The sequence below is a fragment of the Camelina sativa genome, chromosome 9, assembly GCF_030686135.1.
Source record: "Camelina sativa cultivar CO46 ecotype springtype chromosome 9, ASM3068613v1".
Taxonomy (NCBI): domain Eukaryota; kingdom Viridiplantae; phylum Streptophyta; class Magnoliopsida; order Brassicales; family Brassicaceae; genus Camelina; species Camelina sativa.
In genome coordinates, this window is record NC_141888.1 from 3105267 (window position 1) to 3120786 (window position 15520).

General features: G+C 35.6%; 6 protein-coding genes and 1 non-coding gene across 7 annotated transcripts; 2 read left to right on the forward strand and 5 right to left on the reverse strand.

The window, feature by feature from the left end:
• Positions 1-1156: 1156 nt before the first annotated feature.
• On the reverse strand, positions 1157-2576 carry LOC104714944 (P-loop containing nucleoside triphosphate hydrolases superfamily protein). Its single transcript, XM_010432407.3, has one exon. It carries the CDS (start codon positions 2324-2326, stop codon positions 1334-1336), a length of 993 nt encoding a protein of 330 aa, XP_010430709.3. The 5' UTR covers positions 2327-2576; the 3' UTR covers positions 1157-1333.
• A 1759-nt stretch (positions 2577-4335) lies between these two features.
• On the reverse strand, positions 4336-5599 carry LOC104710290 (cytosolic sulfotransferase 12). The gene has a single exon (XM_010426872.3). It carries the CDS (start codon positions 5501-5503, stop codon positions 4526-4528), a length of 978 nt encoding a protein of 325 aa, XP_010425174.1. The 5' UTR covers positions 5504-5599; the 3' UTR covers positions 4336-4525.
• An 866-nt stretch (positions 5600-6465) lies between these two features.
• On the reverse strand, positions 6466-7794 carry LOC104710291 (cytosolic sulfotransferase 12). The gene has a single exon (XM_010426873.3). The coding sequence runs from the start codon at positions 7610-7612 to the stop codon at positions 6608-6610; it is 1005 nt and encodes a 334-aa protein (XP_010425175.1). The 5' UTR covers positions 7613-7794; the 3' UTR covers positions 6466-6607.
• Positions 7795-9236: 1442 nt separating this feature from the next.
• LOC104714945 (cytosolic sulfotransferase 13) lies at positions 9237-10405 on the reverse strand. The gene has a single exon (XM_010432408.3). It carries the CDS (start codon positions 10388-10390, stop codon positions 9416-9418), a length of 975 nt encoding a protein of 324 aa, XP_010430710.1. The 5' UTR covers positions 10391-10405; the 3' UTR covers positions 9237-9415.
• Positions 10406-10698: 293 nt separating this feature from the next.
• LOC104710292 (uncharacterized) lies at positions 10699-12655 on the reverse strand. The gene is made up of 7 exons (XM_010426874.3): positions 12382-12655; positions 12169-12275; positions 11855-11934; positions 11618-11759; positions 11383-11532; positions 11092-11293; positions 10699-11018 (listed from the first exon to the last, which is right to left on the reverse strand). Exons 1-7 carry the CDS (start codon positions 12461-12463, stop codon positions 10921-10923), a joined length of 861 nt encoding a protein of 286 aa, XP_010425176.1. The 5' UTR covers positions 12464-12655; the 3' UTR covers positions 10699-10920.
• Positions 12565-12637, forward strand: TRNAV-UAC (transfer RNA valine (anticodon UAC)). Its single transcript has one exon. It is a non-coding gene; the product is annotated as a tRNA-Val (tRNA).
• A 108-nt stretch (positions 12656-12763) lies between the features above and the next one.
• On the forward strand, positions 12764-15073 carry LOC104710293 (D-aminoacyl-tRNA deacylase). The gene is made up of 9 exons (XM_010426875.3): positions 12764-13000; positions 13075-13255; positions 13333-13475; positions 13572-13635; positions 13853-13905; positions 14147-14202; positions 14294-14368; positions 14455-14643; positions 14730-15073. The coding sequence occupies exons 1-9, from the start codon at positions 12764-12766 to the stop codon at positions 14815-14817; spliced, it is 1086 nt and encodes a 361-aa protein (XP_010425177.2). The 3' UTR covers positions 14818-15073.
• The last annotated feature ends 447 nt before the right edge of the window (positions 15074-15520 follow it).

The following is a 15520-nucleotide window of genomic DNA, read 5'->3' on the forward strand; positions in this document are numbered from 1 at the left end:
ATTGTAATAATGCAACAAAAAAAAAAATTTGCAGTGGCAATATTTTTGCAACATTTTTAATTGTGAGCATCGTCAAAAAATATATGCGACGAGCGTATATTTAAAAATAATTACTACAAATTTGCAATATTTTTGCTTTATATTTTACGTAGCATTTATTTACGACAATATATAGTTGCATTAGACCGTCGTGATTATACCACTAATTTGCTGCATAAATATTGTTGCATTAATACAACAGATATAGCAATATATTACTTCGTTGCAAATTTGTAATAATATTTGCTATATTTTTTATGTGGCAATAATTTGTAACAAATGGAAGTTGCAAACATACGTTACAATTATACGACAAATTTACTACAAAAATAATGTTGCATTAATACGACAACATAGCAATGAGTCTATTTATTGCAAATTTTGCAATATATATGCAACAAATACCAATTTACAACGTTCATATAGCTACAATAAAAAATGTGTCTCAATTACGTTGCATTTTCAAATTTGCAACAAAATATGGAGTTATCGCAACAAATTCTAGTGTAGCTATGACTCATTTTTTTTGTAGTGTTCATATTAATTATATATGTGTCAAAAACTCAAAAGTCAGATTCCTTTCTACAATTAACTTCTTATAATGCTAAAAAATTAAAAGTATATATATATATATATATATAGTTGAACTGTCAATATCCAAACCACGTACTAATCATATTGTTTACAATATAATATATATTATTTCCATTAACGTATTTATAAAGTAAAATATGCATGATGGCTATATGTAATCCACGAATCTTCTTCTCCAGCCGTGGCCCCATAAAATCAGCCAAACATGTTTTCCACGAATGTCCATAAAATATAGACCAAACATTTCTTTAGCTTTAACTTTAAGTAACTTGCAAATCAAAATGTTCTAATAGCCACGCCGGATAATATTGTCGTTGCTAAAGGTTCAATACCAAAGAACTTTTAAAAACCAGTCTCCCAATGCGTTATGCATAAAAATTTCACAAATACAATAATGCGTTATGGTACACGGAATTATGTCATCATTCTGACTAGAATGCTAGTTACTCAAAAAGCATATTTCGGCCTAAACGATTAGTACAAGTTATCGACCCGTTAAGACATTCAAAAAGCCCACAAGTTACTATAATAAAATTATATATTTCGTTCTATTGTTCTTGAAAGTAAAACATATGGAAAATTCACAAAAAAAAAAGTAAAACATAGAGTACCAAATATTATTTGAACGAAACCAAATCAACAAAGTTCATAGAAAAAAGACACATGAAATATTCTAAGCTAAGAAGAACATAACACAACCTTATTGAAATTTCAAACCGGAACCTCGCAGTTTGTTTTCAAAAATCTCATCAAAGGTTTTGGCCATATGAGGAGTAAGATGATTCTTCCAGTCACCAACTTCACCTTTCCTAAAAAATGCGTGAGAATCTACACCAACTCTTATCGCCCCAGTTTTATTAACTTCCAAATTGCTTAAATTTCGGAAACTACACAGCTTTAGGATCTCGTCCACCAATCCACTTTCTTCTTCTTCCTTGGTGAATGGACAATTCAAGAACTCGGCGAGTCTCTTGACTTGAACGCGAGGCTCCTCAACCATCTCCTCATACCTCATAAAAAGAACATTCTCCTTGTCTTCCAGACTCCCTTTCCAATAGCTCAATATTTGTTCCCAGTAAGGTCCATATGCGACAACTCCTCTGCAAACTGCATCAAACATGAGCTCGAAATCGGCTTTATCCATCTTGGTGCGATGTAACATGCTTCTAAAATGCCAACCGGAAATAAACGTGTCTTTGATACCTCTACACACATACACGATTTTGCAAGGCGAGGAAGCCTTTTTGGTGGCCTCACGCAATGCTTGTAAGTGCATATGGGTAGAAAAGATCATAGGAGAAGGAAACTTTGTGAGATCTGGAGCTTGGCTATTAGCATATAACTCAATCTCAAGAAATGGGACAAGGTCATGAGGGTTTTGTGAAAGCAAAGGATGGATTTGGGGGTTTTCACGGTATTCATCTCGATGCACAACAGCGAAAACTAGGGATTTGAGCCAAGTGGTTCCACCTTTGGGCATAGAAGCCATGATTATATCAGTATCTCGTGGCTTGAAATGTTTTTGGATGTCAAGAACGGCTTGGAGTATGTTTGGATAGTACCAACAACCTTTGTAGTTGTAGAGACCATTACCAGTGAAATCTTTGTCTGAAGGTAAGGAAGAGATCAAGTTCTTTGTTTCTTGACTAACTTGGTTGTCTTTCATGAAGTTTGGAAGATGAACAGGCTCCATTGTGATAAAATTCTTTTTCTCTATGTGAACACAAAGAGAGGAGAGTGATAAAAGGTAAAGATAAGTTTTTTTTTTTTTTTTTGCTTTGAATCATTCGGCTTCACAAGGTTACATATGTATATACTTATTTCATAGACATGTATTTAATCCACACAAATTTCCTAGGATAAAAATCTTATCTTCAATAGACTTTGTCTTTGAACCAATGAAAGGTTCACTTTGTCGGTGCACAAAAAGAAAATTAAAGGTTCACTTTGTAGGTCTGGGCATTTGGGTACCCGTTCGGGTTCGGTTCGGGTATTTTAGATTTTCGGGTTTTCGGGTGTAGAGGTATAGGCCCGTTCGGATATTTCTAGATTTTGGGTTTGGTTCGGGTATTTTGGGTTTAGATTCGGATTACCTGAAGTTCACAAAATTCAAAATTTTAGTATCTAATTTAGTCTAAATTATTCAATAATACACAATATATCTGAAAATTTAGAGTATTTTTTACCCAAATTTACTATTAAACAGTTTAAATACTTCAAATTATCAAAAATATCTAAAAATCTGAATATTTTTGATAATTATATTATTTAAATTATAAATATTACTAATATATTACTACTATATATTAATAATATGGGTATATTCGGATATCTGTTCGGGTTTTGGTTTGGATTCGGGTTTTCGGATTTAGAGATTTAGAACCCGTTCGGATATTTTACAATTTCGGATACGGGATCGGATCGAATTTTTTGGATCGGATCTTCGGATCCAGGTATTTTGCCCAGACCTATCACTTTGTCTTGAATTCCTCACCAGAACTTTTTTTTGCGCAAAGAAATCCTCACAAGATAAAGAGTACAATTGATGATGGCAACTTCTTTTGATCAACTATAGTATCATTTAATAAATTATTGTTTAGATTTTGTTAATTGAAAAATTAAAAGTCCAAATAAAAATTACTTCGAATTTTTTTTTTGCATTTTTCCCAATTTTGTTATGCCGACGTTTTTTGCATCCAATCATATATGTCTTCTGTTTCATTTTAAGTAATGTTTAGAACTTTTTCATACAAATTAAGAAATATCTATAATTTCATTTAGTTTACCTTTTTCATAAAAACATCATTAAATAAAACAAATTCACCCAATAAGAAAATACAATGTAAAATATTATTGGTAAAAAAAGTTAAACACATGTAACTTTTACATAGAAAATTGAAAATATCATTTGAAATAAAACACAATTATTGTGCTAAAACATCATTTAAACTGAAACAGAAGGAGTAATTAGAAATCCATCGTTTTCTTGATTTGGACTACTAAATATTTAGTACTCATAGCTACTTAGCTTTCATGTGTGGTTTCAGATGAAACCATGATTGACAAATATTTATCTACAACCAGTGGGGTGCTCACACTTATGGAGGCCGAAGGCAATTATTTTTTTTTGATTTTGTAATATTTATTAGAAAATTATCTTAACACTAAATAAAAATAAAATGTCAGTAATTAAAACCAATAATTTAAATATAAAACTAAAATCATTTTTGTTAATTCAAAATGTTCTATACTAATTTTCCAGATGTACTACTTTTAGTTATTTTTGTTTAAATACTTTTTTGGACTTTGTTGTTATATATTAGTAATGAATTTATTTTCAAGATAGTAAAATCTCAATAAAAATAGTACTTTTTAAAATCTCAATAAAATTAGTACTTTTAAAAATATAATTTTAGTGAAGATTTTTTATTATAGAAAACACATTATAGCAAGTTAATAAGCTTGTTTTTTGGTATAAAAATGTAGCCTAGAATTTTAGTTTTGTTTTTGGGTAGCTTTGGGCATTTGTCCACGGGAAGGCACGGCTCTGTCTACAACTAGCTAGTTAGTCATGGGTACGTAGTTGGAATAAAATAGAAATTTACAAGATTGATAAAATTGACTCCAACCTGTAGCTGACGAGTATACTAATTACTTACAGTGCATGTGCCGTGTCCTAATCCGAATCTAACAGTGATAGGGTGCGGCAAAAAACACAAATTTAATTAATATATAAAGAAAACGCAAACATGAATACATGATTTATTTTATTCGTAAAAGAACAACAACAAACACAAACAACATAATTTATAAAAGAAAAAGTTCTCACGGGATCGAAGAAAACATAACTTAAAGCACAACAAAAACATTATAATAAGTTTAAAAGATCGATTCAAGAAGAAAAGATCAGACCAGAACCATGAAACTTCTCTTCGATGGTTCGATCAATTTCGGCTGCCAAGGACTCACTCAAAGTATCTCTCCATCCTCCAATCTCTCCTTTTCTAAAGAAAGTTTTAGTCTCCATTCCATTTGGTAGTTTCCCTTGTCTATTAACTTCCAGATTACTTAAACTCTCAAAACTACACAACTTCACAATATCTCTCACTTCTCCTTCTTCAATAAAACCACATCCCAAGAACTCAGCGATTCGCTTCATCTCAGCTCCGGTCTGCTTCTTGAGGTCCTCGTAAGTAACAAACAAGACCTTGTTAGGATTCTCTCGGCTTGCGTACCAGTACTCCAATATATGATCCCAAAAGGGTCCACCTATAAACTTCCCTTCACAAAACGCTTTAACCGCTTTTTCGATCGGATAAGCTGCGGTTTCTTCAGGAGCTAGCTTCTTTCCAAAGTGCCATAAGGACACAAACATGTCCTTAGGGTTCCTACAACAATACACAATCTTACAAGACGAGCTCTTAACGGATTCCGGTAGTGAAGGATGCGATATGTGCGTGTTCATGAGTCTTGGAGAAGGCAACCCGGAGAAAGCAAAATCTGGGGATTCATAGTAAACTCCTTCCAAGAAGGGCACGAGAAGGTGCGGATTGGTAACCAGAAGAGGATGGTTACCAGAAGAAGAAACTGGAAACTTGTGTCGGTTAAGGAGAGCATAGACAAGAGCCTTTAACCAAGTGGTACCTGATTTAGGATTAGTGACGAGGATAATGTCAGAATCTTTGGCTTCAAAGCGTTTTTGACAGATCAAGATTCCTTGTAACAGAGCTTGTGTGTGCCAACGTCCTTGGTATTGATACATTTCACTCACTAACCAACCTTTTTCCTTTGCAAGAGAAGAGATAAGATCTCTTGTTTCTTGAGTCAGATCTTCATCTCCCAAGTAAGCAGGAACTGATGATGATGACATTGTTTAGAGTTATTTCTTAAACTCTATTGCATCTATGAGGATAATGCTTATGTGTTTTTATACATGTATGAGAAGTTTGCTCTACAAGTAAATCGGACAATACTTCCAATTTCTCTTTTGGTCCAAATATATTATTTTGGGTGGAGTGGTCAACACATCATTTACTTGAAGAGCACGTAGAATAGTATAAAAATGAAAGAAGGAGAATCACGACTCTTAATGTCTTAATATAACTAGTCAAAAAGAGAAACCAACATGACATGACTTGCGAGTTGCATGAGCGATTTCAGAATTTCGATTTTTTTTTTCTTTGATCAACAATTTCAATTCAATCTTAAAAACTAACCTTCTGTATTAAATACAAACATTTCATTACTGATTAATTTATTTTTTGCTGAATAAATTTAGTAATGTAATTTTAAAACGAATCACATGTGATAATTTTTCTCTCTCTATGTGACCACAAAGAGAGGAGAGTAAAAAGGTGAAGATGTATGAGTTTTTTTTTTTTTTTTTTGTGATGTTTTGAATAATTCGGCCTTACAAATTTACAAATTTACATATGTATATCTTATCTTCAACAGTCTTTGTCTTGGAAAGGGTGAGTCCAGCAGCTTTTTTGATCAACACTATCATTTTACGAAATTATTGTTTAGGTTTTGCATTCAATATCATAATTTGAGTGATTTACTGATTATGGCGAAAATCCATAATGAGATCGTGGAATATAAACCAAGAGGATCCGGTTTGAGATTTCAATAAGTTGGTTATAAACCCTTTACCCTTTTTAAATATTTGTTTCAGACTTTCAGTTATATGTTCTTGTCTTAAAAGTTAAAACATACTGTATAAAGGACTTGTAACATTTATTTTCCATATATTAAAGAAAATGTCAAATACGACTGAACAAGAATAGAATAATCCGAATCTATAGTGGTAGTTAAAAGACAAACACACAGACATAGAATAATCCGATTCATTTTATTCATACAAAAAACAACAAGAAGAAAAACTCAAAAACAAAAACATTGACACCAAACAACAAAAACTCACAACATTCAAAAAACAATTGAACAAGAACAAGAACAAGTTTAAAAGATTGATTCAAGAAGAAAATTTCAGACCAGAACCATGAAACTTCTCTTCAATGGTTCGATCAATTTCCGCTGCCAAGGACTCACTCAAAGTATCTCTCCATCCTCCGGTCTCTCCTTTTCTAAAGAAAGCTTTAGACTCTGTTCCATTTGGTAGTTTCCCTTGTCTATTAACTTCCAAATTACTTAAACTCTCAAAGCTACACAAGTTCACAATCTCCTCTACTTTGCCTTGCACTATTTCTTCGTCAGTAAAACCACATCCCAAGAACTCAGCGATTCGCCCAAGCACAACTCCGGGCTGCTTCTTGAGCTCCTCATAAGTTACAAAAAAGACCTTATTTGGATCCTCGCGGCTTGCATACCAATACTCTAATATATGATCCCAAAGGGGTCCACTCATAGACTTCCCTTTGCAAAACGCTTCTACCGCTTTTTCAATCGGAAACTCTGCGTCTGTGGTTTCCTCACGAGCTAGCGTTTTCCCAAAATGCCAAAAGGACACAAACATGTCCTTAGGGTTCCTACAACAGTATACAATCTTACAAGACGAGCTCTTAACGGATTCGGGCAGCGAACGATGCGCTATGTGCGTATTCATCAGTCTTGGAATAGGCAACCCAGTGAAATCAAATTCTGGGGTTTTGTAGTAAACTCCTTCCAAGAAGGGTAGGAGAAGGTGCGGATTGGTAAACAGAAGAGGATGATTACCAGAAGAAGGAACTGGAAACTTGTGTCGGTTAACGAGAGAAAAGACAAGAGCTTTTAACCAAGTAGTACCTGATTTAGGACTGGTGACGAGGATAATGTCGGAATCTTTGGCTTCAAAGCGTTTTTGACAGGTCAAGAGTCCTTGTAACAGAGCTTGTGTGTGCCAATATCCTTGGAATTGATACATTTCACTCCCTAACCAACCTTTCTCTTTTGGAAGAGAAGAGATCAGATCTCTTGTTTCTTGTGTCAGCAGCTCATCTCCCAAGAAAGCATGAACTGTTGATGATGATGATGATGACATTGTTAAGAGATCAATCAAATCTTGAAAATTGTTGCAAGTATGAGGATAAAGCTTTTGTGGTTTTATAATGCTTCCAATCTTTTTCTTTTTTTTTGTTCTTTCTATTTCTTAAGCTCTTCTTAGTGCATCTATGAGGATAATGTTTGTGTGGTTTTACAACGCTTCCAATTTCTCTTCGGTCCAAAGATATTATTTTCGGTGGAACAACATTCAAACACATCATTCACGTGAAGTGTACGTCACGTATAATGTTTTTTTTTTGACACGTGAAGTGCATGTAAAAAGAAAACAAAACAAATGAAAGGAGACTCTCAAATAAACACCAAATTTTTTTAGTCAAATATTTTTTAAGTTTTTTTTTACTCAGCTCAAGCGAGCCAATTGAAAGGAAAAACATTTATATAGGTCATTTGTTGTGACTCAACTCTAGTACGGCGCGTCAACTTGTTCGCGTTACCATTATGCGATAGGGGAAGTAAGACTAAAGAAAAGGAGAGAAATTCATCCTTATCAACTTCAATCTCATCCAAATAAGACTTGAATGCAGGCCACTCAGGAGGCGAAGACACCATCTTCACCAAGTCTGAACAATCTATAAAACAAATAACATTCCGATTATCTGCGCCAATCATACACCGCATTGCCCAAATTAGAGCTTCTACTTCTGCATGGATGAGTGACTCTTTCTTTGAAGCAGAAAGGCAAAGAGCTGCTTCTTCAGGACAGGAAGAGACCCCCAATCCTATGGATACGATGTACTGATTTAGTTCCATTTAATTGTTCCAAAAGAGTCTTCATGTTCGTATAGTATGTAGAGAGATCCGGATTTCCTTGGCGCAGAGAAGCACCCATGCTCGAAGGGGAACCTTCAAAGCAGGATTTGAGTTCTATAGCTATACAACTCTGGGGAATCGGCGTGCAGGAGCGCAAAAGAAGGTAAACGACAAATCACACTCCTATGCTTTGCGTTTTGAGGCGAGGCGCTGCGCTGCCCTCTTTCGGGCAATCAACTCTTTCTTGTACCTGGCGCTCTTCCAGACATTTGTAATTCGTGGTTTAATTAGACAACATCTGGCTTCGAACATAGGAGTTGCTAAGAGTCAAATTCGTGAAAAAAAGCCAGCAAAAATTAGATGTACCCATGGTGGAAGATTTCCCTTCGGAAAAATGCAATACCATCCTCTGCAATCATACTGGTCTGTCGCCTTCCAAGATCCATCCACAAATCATCGAAAACTGGTTACATATCTACCTACCATAGAAATAACAGTAACCCTAGGACCAGAAATCGACCGAAGTCCACCATGTATAGGATCACCCACAACCTCATCCTGCGCCAAAAGCCTAAGATTAGCTTCCTCCTCCGCTAAATGTAAAATCACTAGTGGGTTAAAATCCAAATTACTAAACATTTTCTCATTCCTAATTTTCCAAATATATCATAGAATCTACGAAAAGACATCCGCTGAAGGTATCTGCTGAACCAAAATAAAGAGTCCATATTTATATAGATAGACTCTGAAGAAAATTAGTCCGAAAATGCCCCGAACACATCCGTTACAAATTTTTTTTACATTGTAACGTCCTTTTTAGTCAAAACTATTTCTTAGAAAAAGATAAACACTTATATAACGTCATATTTTACTATTAACCTAAATAAAAAAAATTTACATCAGTTTTATTTGTTAACAGACCAGTTCGGTCAATTACAATAACTCAACAACCTTATTTGTATTGATGCATGCTAAACCAACTAAAGTCTAAATCAATAAATTGAGAAATGAGTTGAACTAAAGCAGATTCTTAGCAAAAGAATCTAAAACCAGAACCAATTAGTTTCTGCTCAGTGGTTTTATCAATTTTCTCTGCTAATAAAGGAGGTAAAGTATCTGTCCATCCACCAATCTCACCTTTCCTAAAAAATGCCTTAGTCTCCATTCCATTCACTAACTTGCCTTTCTCATTAACCTCCAATTTACTCATATTCTCAAGACTACACAGCTTTATGATACTATCCAAAACTCCATTCTCTATCTCTTCTTCTGTAAAAGAACATCCCAAGAACTCAGCGATCCGAATCACCCAATCACGAGGCTGCTCTCTCATCTCTTCATACATAACAAACAGTACCTTGTCCGGGTTTTCTTGGCTCTCTTTCCAGTACTCTAATGCATGATCCCAAAAGGGTCCATAAACACTTGACCCTCTGCAAAACCCACTCACCATTTCCTCCATTGTGCATCCAACCATCTCCTTGAGAATCAAACTTTTCACGAAATGCCAAAGCGAGACAAAAGCATCTTTCGGGTTCCTGCAACAGTACACAACTTTACAGGACGAGTCCTTAATGGACTCAGGGAGTGACCTCAGAGGAATGTGTGTGGAGAAGATCTTAGGAGAGGTATCTTGAGTGTGGAACTGGAAACCTTCGATAAAGGGCACGAGAGAATGAGGGTTGTTATCAAGCAGAGGATGGGATTCTAGAGGGGTTTGGAATTCACGTCTGTGAATCAGAGCAAAGACGAGCGCTTTCAACCAAGTTGCACCTGACTTAGGACTGCTTACGAGGATGATGTCTGAATCTCTTGCCTGAAAATGCTTCTGGCTGTATAGAACACCTTCTAAGAGATTTGGTGGGTACCAAAACCCTTGGTATTGATAGAGATACTCGGCAAAGAAGCTTCTGTCTTTAGGAAGAGAAGACAGCAACTCCTCACATTCTTGGCTAAATTTAGCGTCTGCCAATAACTTTGAAAGAGTGGTTTTGGATTTTGTCATAGACTATAACGTTGTTTTCACAGAATGCTTACAAACACATATAACTCTATTTATAACTAGATTATGAATATCTTAAAATAGGAGAACTTTTTTTAAAACTCAATCTCTTTACTTTAATTATTTTCCTCCAAAATAATATTTATGGCTTCTCATAGCAAATGTCAAACTATAATAAGATAAGAATCTGTGTATTTCCTCATTAAGCACAAACAAACAACAAGAACCAAAAAATGTACTTTCTGGATTGCGAAAGATCGAGAAAAGCTTATTTCACTTGAATATTAAAGTAATTGCTAGATTCATTAGACTTTAGCTCCAAATGTAATCAATTTATAATAAGCTTTCCTTTCAACAATCGAAAAGTTCTACATCTTTGTTCTAACCATTCATTTTTCAAAGTATTGCAACAGAGAGATTTAAAGTTCCTCAAAAGCACAAAGTGGCTAAAATTCTCTGAAGATTCTACTTGTCGCAAACATGCCAACCTAAACAACTAGAAATGTGTCCTGAGAGACGAGCACTCCTTCGAATCATTCGACATCAGCAGCTCCCAATAAGTACGATGTTGGCGCATCATCTCCAAGCAGTGGAATATACTCTGATCCTCTCACGTGAACGCTGAAGCAAGCTGATAAACAAACAATAAAGAGTCACAAAAACAACATTGATTGGTGCCTATAAATGTAAAAATATGTGCATACCGTTCTCGATTTTGATCACACTCTGAAGCATCACTTCCATCTTGGACTTCATGTCGTAACTGTCATCCATCTTTGGCACAACTAGCATAAGTTCCCTATGAATCTGTCGAACAAACTGGCAAATCCGCTGCGCAAATTCGATTTCACCATCTGATATTCGACCAATCGCCATTCGCATTAGCTCTCCAGTCAAATCAGCAAGCTGTGAAAGTAATCAAACACAACTGAGAAATCCAAACTATAGCGAACAAATCTTTAACAGTAACCATAAATCAAGAGAGCCTAAAATACCCCAAGAATATAGTCAAGGATATTAATCTGCAACGGCTCTAAAGAAGGGTCACTTAGCGGTACAAGCGTTGCATTAATATCATCGAGAGTACATAGCGTCCCAGACAAACAGAACTTATAAAACGTTGCAGCTTCAACATATTCCTGCACCTGTAAAGTAACCCAAAACCACAACATATCAGTCAAAATCATAAGCCAAAATGGTTTCCAAAAGAATCTATATATATTTACAGACCCCTGGAGAATAAGCTCGTCTCAGCTTCCAAAAATCAGTCCCTTGAAGCTCTCTCATTAGCCGGGCAAAATGTTGATCCCTCACAGCTTCTAAATCTTTCCCTGCTTTCTCCAAAACTTCATCTTTGTTGTCTTTACTGAGTCTGCCACATAACATAACATTGTAAAACAAAAAACAAATCAAACAGAATCTTTGATAAACACAAACAAAAAACAACAGAGGCTTTGATTTCTTTACCTGTGAACCTGAAAGATAACTTTTTTACTATTCATTGTGATATCACGACTTGCCTTCACCACTCTTTCTCGCTTCTCATTCTACAAAAGATAAAAGCATGCTCCTTCATACTCAATTTCATCATAGTCAAGGACTCAAAGTTCCAAATTCACTACAGGACCAATACACAAAACCCACCCTCGACTCAAAATAACAGAAGAATCGAAGGTTGCAATCAGAAAGATCATTACTTTGATTGTCTGCCTCACAAATCATCCCTAAATAACTCAATCCCATGATGCAAGTTTCAATCTTTTTAACAAAGAAACACTTACGAAGTTATTGAGATAATCAGCGTAAGTAGAGAAAGCATCTTTCATGGAGGATTCAGTAGTCATCGTCCTAGCTTTCTTAACCAATTGTTCAGCACCAGTCTCTGCAACTACACAAACAAAAAAATACCAAAAACCCTTGTTACGAATCTACTCTTTAAATAAAAAGCTCATGAATAAGAGTGCAGGAGTATGGGTCTGGGTGTGTATACATACTTTGATGGAGTCGCTGAGGTTTTAATTTGGGAGCCATGAGCATAAAGGCTACTCTTTGGAACGCCGATGAACAACTCAACATCTGTCTGCTTTCTCCGATGCTCGCTCGAAGTTGAAGGGGTTTATTTGTGCGTGATACTTTAGTCTATAGTTAAACACTAAATGAGACCATAAATGACATCAGGTGCTGTGGTGTAGTGGTTATCACGTTTGCCTTACACGCAAAAGGTCTCCAGTTCGATCCTGGGCAGCACCATCTGAATTCCAATTTTGTTACTTTTTTCTTCTCTTAACGTAAAATAGCTTTAGCTTGGTGACCAAACAAAATCAAAACTATTTAAAACACCTTTCCAAAAGTTAAAAGCTAAAAAGTTTTCAATTCATGATTTTGAAAATAAGCGGCCGAAACGTTATACGCTTCCTCCACACGCACAACAACAGATTCAAAACAAACGCAACTCCCATCCAATCGTTTCTAAACGCCAATTGTCGCGTTACAGTAACAACTCGAAACATGGTGACACTGATCGTAGCCACCACCTCCGATCCTGCGTCGATCAATCCCGCGGCGGCGCTTCTCGCCATGCCCGGTTGGACCGCCGGACCTACCTTACCGCCGGTAAATTTTCAAGCTTTCTCCGCCGGTAAAGTCTCAACCTTTATCTCGTCGTCTGATTCTGTTCTTTTTTGCAGGACATCAAGAGTTTCACAAACAAGCAAGCGAGAGTGATTCAACACGATGGATCTATAGTTAAAGAAGACGATCTCGATTTACGTTGGGAAGAAGCTACTGGTGAAGTTATTGATGAAGTCATCTTCCTCAGCCGTCACACCGCCGTCTCGAATCGTCCTGCTTTAACTGTTCATCCGATTGGTATGTAAAAATCCAAACTTTCGAATTGGGTTTATGATTTTTGTTCTGAAGGATGTTTTGGTTGACAAAAAGTGTAGGAGTGCTTCATCTAAAGGATGGTGAATCACCGCCTCAGGGTGGGAAGCCTGGATGGGCGGCGTTGCCAAACCCTAGAATTGGTCCATGGTTTCGTCTCTTGAAGAAAATGGCTGAAGCTCATGGTTTAGTTCCTGAGTTTGAGGTATTTTGTTGTTTTGTGTCCTCATGAGTTTGCTTATGCTTGAAATTGAAGTTTGGTTTATATACTAAGAATGCAAATTGCTTTGTGTGGATGTAGATTACATTGGAAGCCACTCATCATGGACCAATAACTAACAAACCAACAATGTTCTTGGAGATTGGTGAGAGCTCTCTGCTTTGTTCCTTTTGTCTGAATTGAAAAGCTCTATGCTTTCTTGAAATAAGACAATTTCATGTGTTTGAATTTGGTGGAGTTGGAATTACATTTTGCCATTTTGAATTTATTAAACTCGATTGAACTGATCTCTGAGATTGATTAACGCGTGGTTGTTGAGAATTCGAGGCTCTAATTGATCATTACTTATTGTGTATATGTAGGAAGTACAGATGAATACTGGAAGAGACAAGACGCAGCTCAAGTCATGGCTCTTGTAAGTTCTTGTTTCTTTTTGGTTCATGTGGATTATATAATACCTCTTTGGGGTTTTAAAGTTTGCTTGTAGTCATCGTTATGTTTAACAAGAGTGATTACAACAGTTTGAGGCTCATCACTTGCCAGTAGATTAGTAGATTTTAGTCTATATCTTTTCTTCATGAGAATACGTTAATGTTGTTGCCAATATCTATAAGCTTGGTTACATTTAGTAAAAATCAATTGTGTTTTGCGATTAGTTAATGTGGGAAGGACTTGGGCTAGGAGGTCGTGATGCAGTGGGGAACTGGAACAGGTATATATATGGTAGCTTGACCATTACCTCGACATAAAGAAAAAAAAAAGTAGTATCGGTCGTAACTAATGTGGATAGTTTGGTGGAACAGTGAAACTGGAAAGAGGAAGGTTCTTTTAGGGATTGGAGGTGGTCATTATGCTCCTCGTCACATGGATATAGTTTTGTAAGTTGTCGTCAAGAACTCTGCTTTGTGCGATCACAACATTGAAGCAGTGCTTTGTCTGATTGTTTTACTTCTGCGTTCATCAGGAAAGATGATATTTGGGTAGGCCATTTGCTTTCTGGATACTCGTTACCAATGGAAGAGCCAACTCAAACCAAACCAAATCCTGGAGAGAATGAAATTGGTGGAAATTGGAGACAATCAATTAAGGCAGCATTTGAAGCTACTAAAGCAGCATTCCCCGGAGGCGAGATCTTGGCTCATCTTGACCAAAAGTAAAGTCTAAATTCATTTTCCTCCTAATATATTGTTTGATCTTCAAAATGGACTAGAAGTTGAGGTTTTGTTTTCTGTATTTCAGGAGCTTCAAAGGATGGCAAAGGAAGGCCATTACAGAGTTCTTGGCAGAAGAGAGCATCAATGTTGGGAAGCCAAACGATTTCACATAAACTGTGAGATCCATATTTAAGATCTGAGTTATGGTTTATTCAGGATCTCTCATTTGACTAAGTTGAGATTAATATTCATCTGTAAGCTCATTTTATAGTTCAATTTTAGATAGAAGAAGAATAAAACATGAAAAGACAAAAAACAGTAGAAATGTAGAATTAAACAGAAGCTGAGTTGAGTTTTGTTTTTGTCTCTTTTCATAGTTGAGAGACTTTTGAGAACTTGGAAAGAAAAGAAATGTCACTTTTATCTCTATTAGTCAGTGGCATGGTTGACTTTACTTGAGTTTTAGATTGAAAATTCTTTTTGAGTTTTATGGTTCCTAACTTTGTCTGAAGATTCACAAAATTTCAATACCAGAATTAATGTATTTGGTTAAACTATTGAAGATTTACAAATTGTTTTGAAAATCTAGCAAAAAGTAAGGAAAATTAAAGGGATTTCTATAAACTCAAAAAAAAACCCTCCAAATATCTTTTATTTTTTGTAAGTTTACCCTTAACTTTTTAAAAAGTACATTAACCCCAAAAATCTAATTTAAAGCGCAGTATAACCCTCAGTAACCACTTTCAAATTTAAAAACACCAATGAATGTGACTGTACTAACTCTTTGAAGATACACATAAAGGTTATACTGCTCACTGAATTCTATTTTTTTTTTAACATCTTACTTTACTTTATTAAAATTGAAACAGAGATTAC

Bases quoted from the DNA above. Each gene is read 5' to 3' on its own strand.
- LOC104710292 (XM_010426874.3), bottom strand. From the start codon at position 12,463: ATGTTGAGTTGTTCATCGGCGTTCCAAAGAGTAGCCTTTATGCTCATG. The intron at 11,760-11,854 runs GTAAAGAAATCA...GTTATGTGGCAG, and splicing joins GTTATCTTTCAGGTTCACAG to ACTCAGTAAAGACAACAAAG. The intron at 11,019-11,091 runs GTATGCACATAT...TTTGTTTATCAG, and splicing joins TGTGATCAAAATCGAGAACG to CTTGCTTCAGCGTTCACGTG.
- LOC104710293 (XM_010426875.3), top strand. From the start codon at position 12,764: ATGATTTTGAAAATAAGCGGCCGAAACGTTATACGCTTCCTCCACACG. The intron at 13,001-13,074 runs GTAAATTTTCAA...TCTTTTTTGCAG, and splicing joins CCGGACCTACCTTACCGCCG to GACATCAAGAGTTTCACAAA. The intron at 13,476-13,571 runs GTATTTTGTTGT...GTGTGGATGTAG, and splicing joins GTTTAGTTCCTGAGTTTGAG to ATTACATTGGAAGCCACTCA.
- LOC104714945 (XM_010432408.3), bottom strand. From the start codon at position 10,390: ATGACAAAATCCAAAACCACTCTTTCAAAGTTATTGGCAGACGCTAAA.
- LOC104710291 (XM_010426873.3), bottom strand. From the start codon at position 7,612: ATGTCATCATCATCATCATCAACAGTTCATGCTTTCTTGGGAGATGAG.
- LOC104714944 (XM_010432407.3), bottom strand. From the start codon at position 2,326: ATGGAGCCTGTTCATCTTCCAAACTTCATGAAAGACAACCAAGTTAGT.
- LOC104710290 (XM_010426872.3), bottom strand. From the start codon at position 5,503: ATGTCATCATCATCAGTTCCTGCTTACTTGGGAGATGAAGATCTGACT.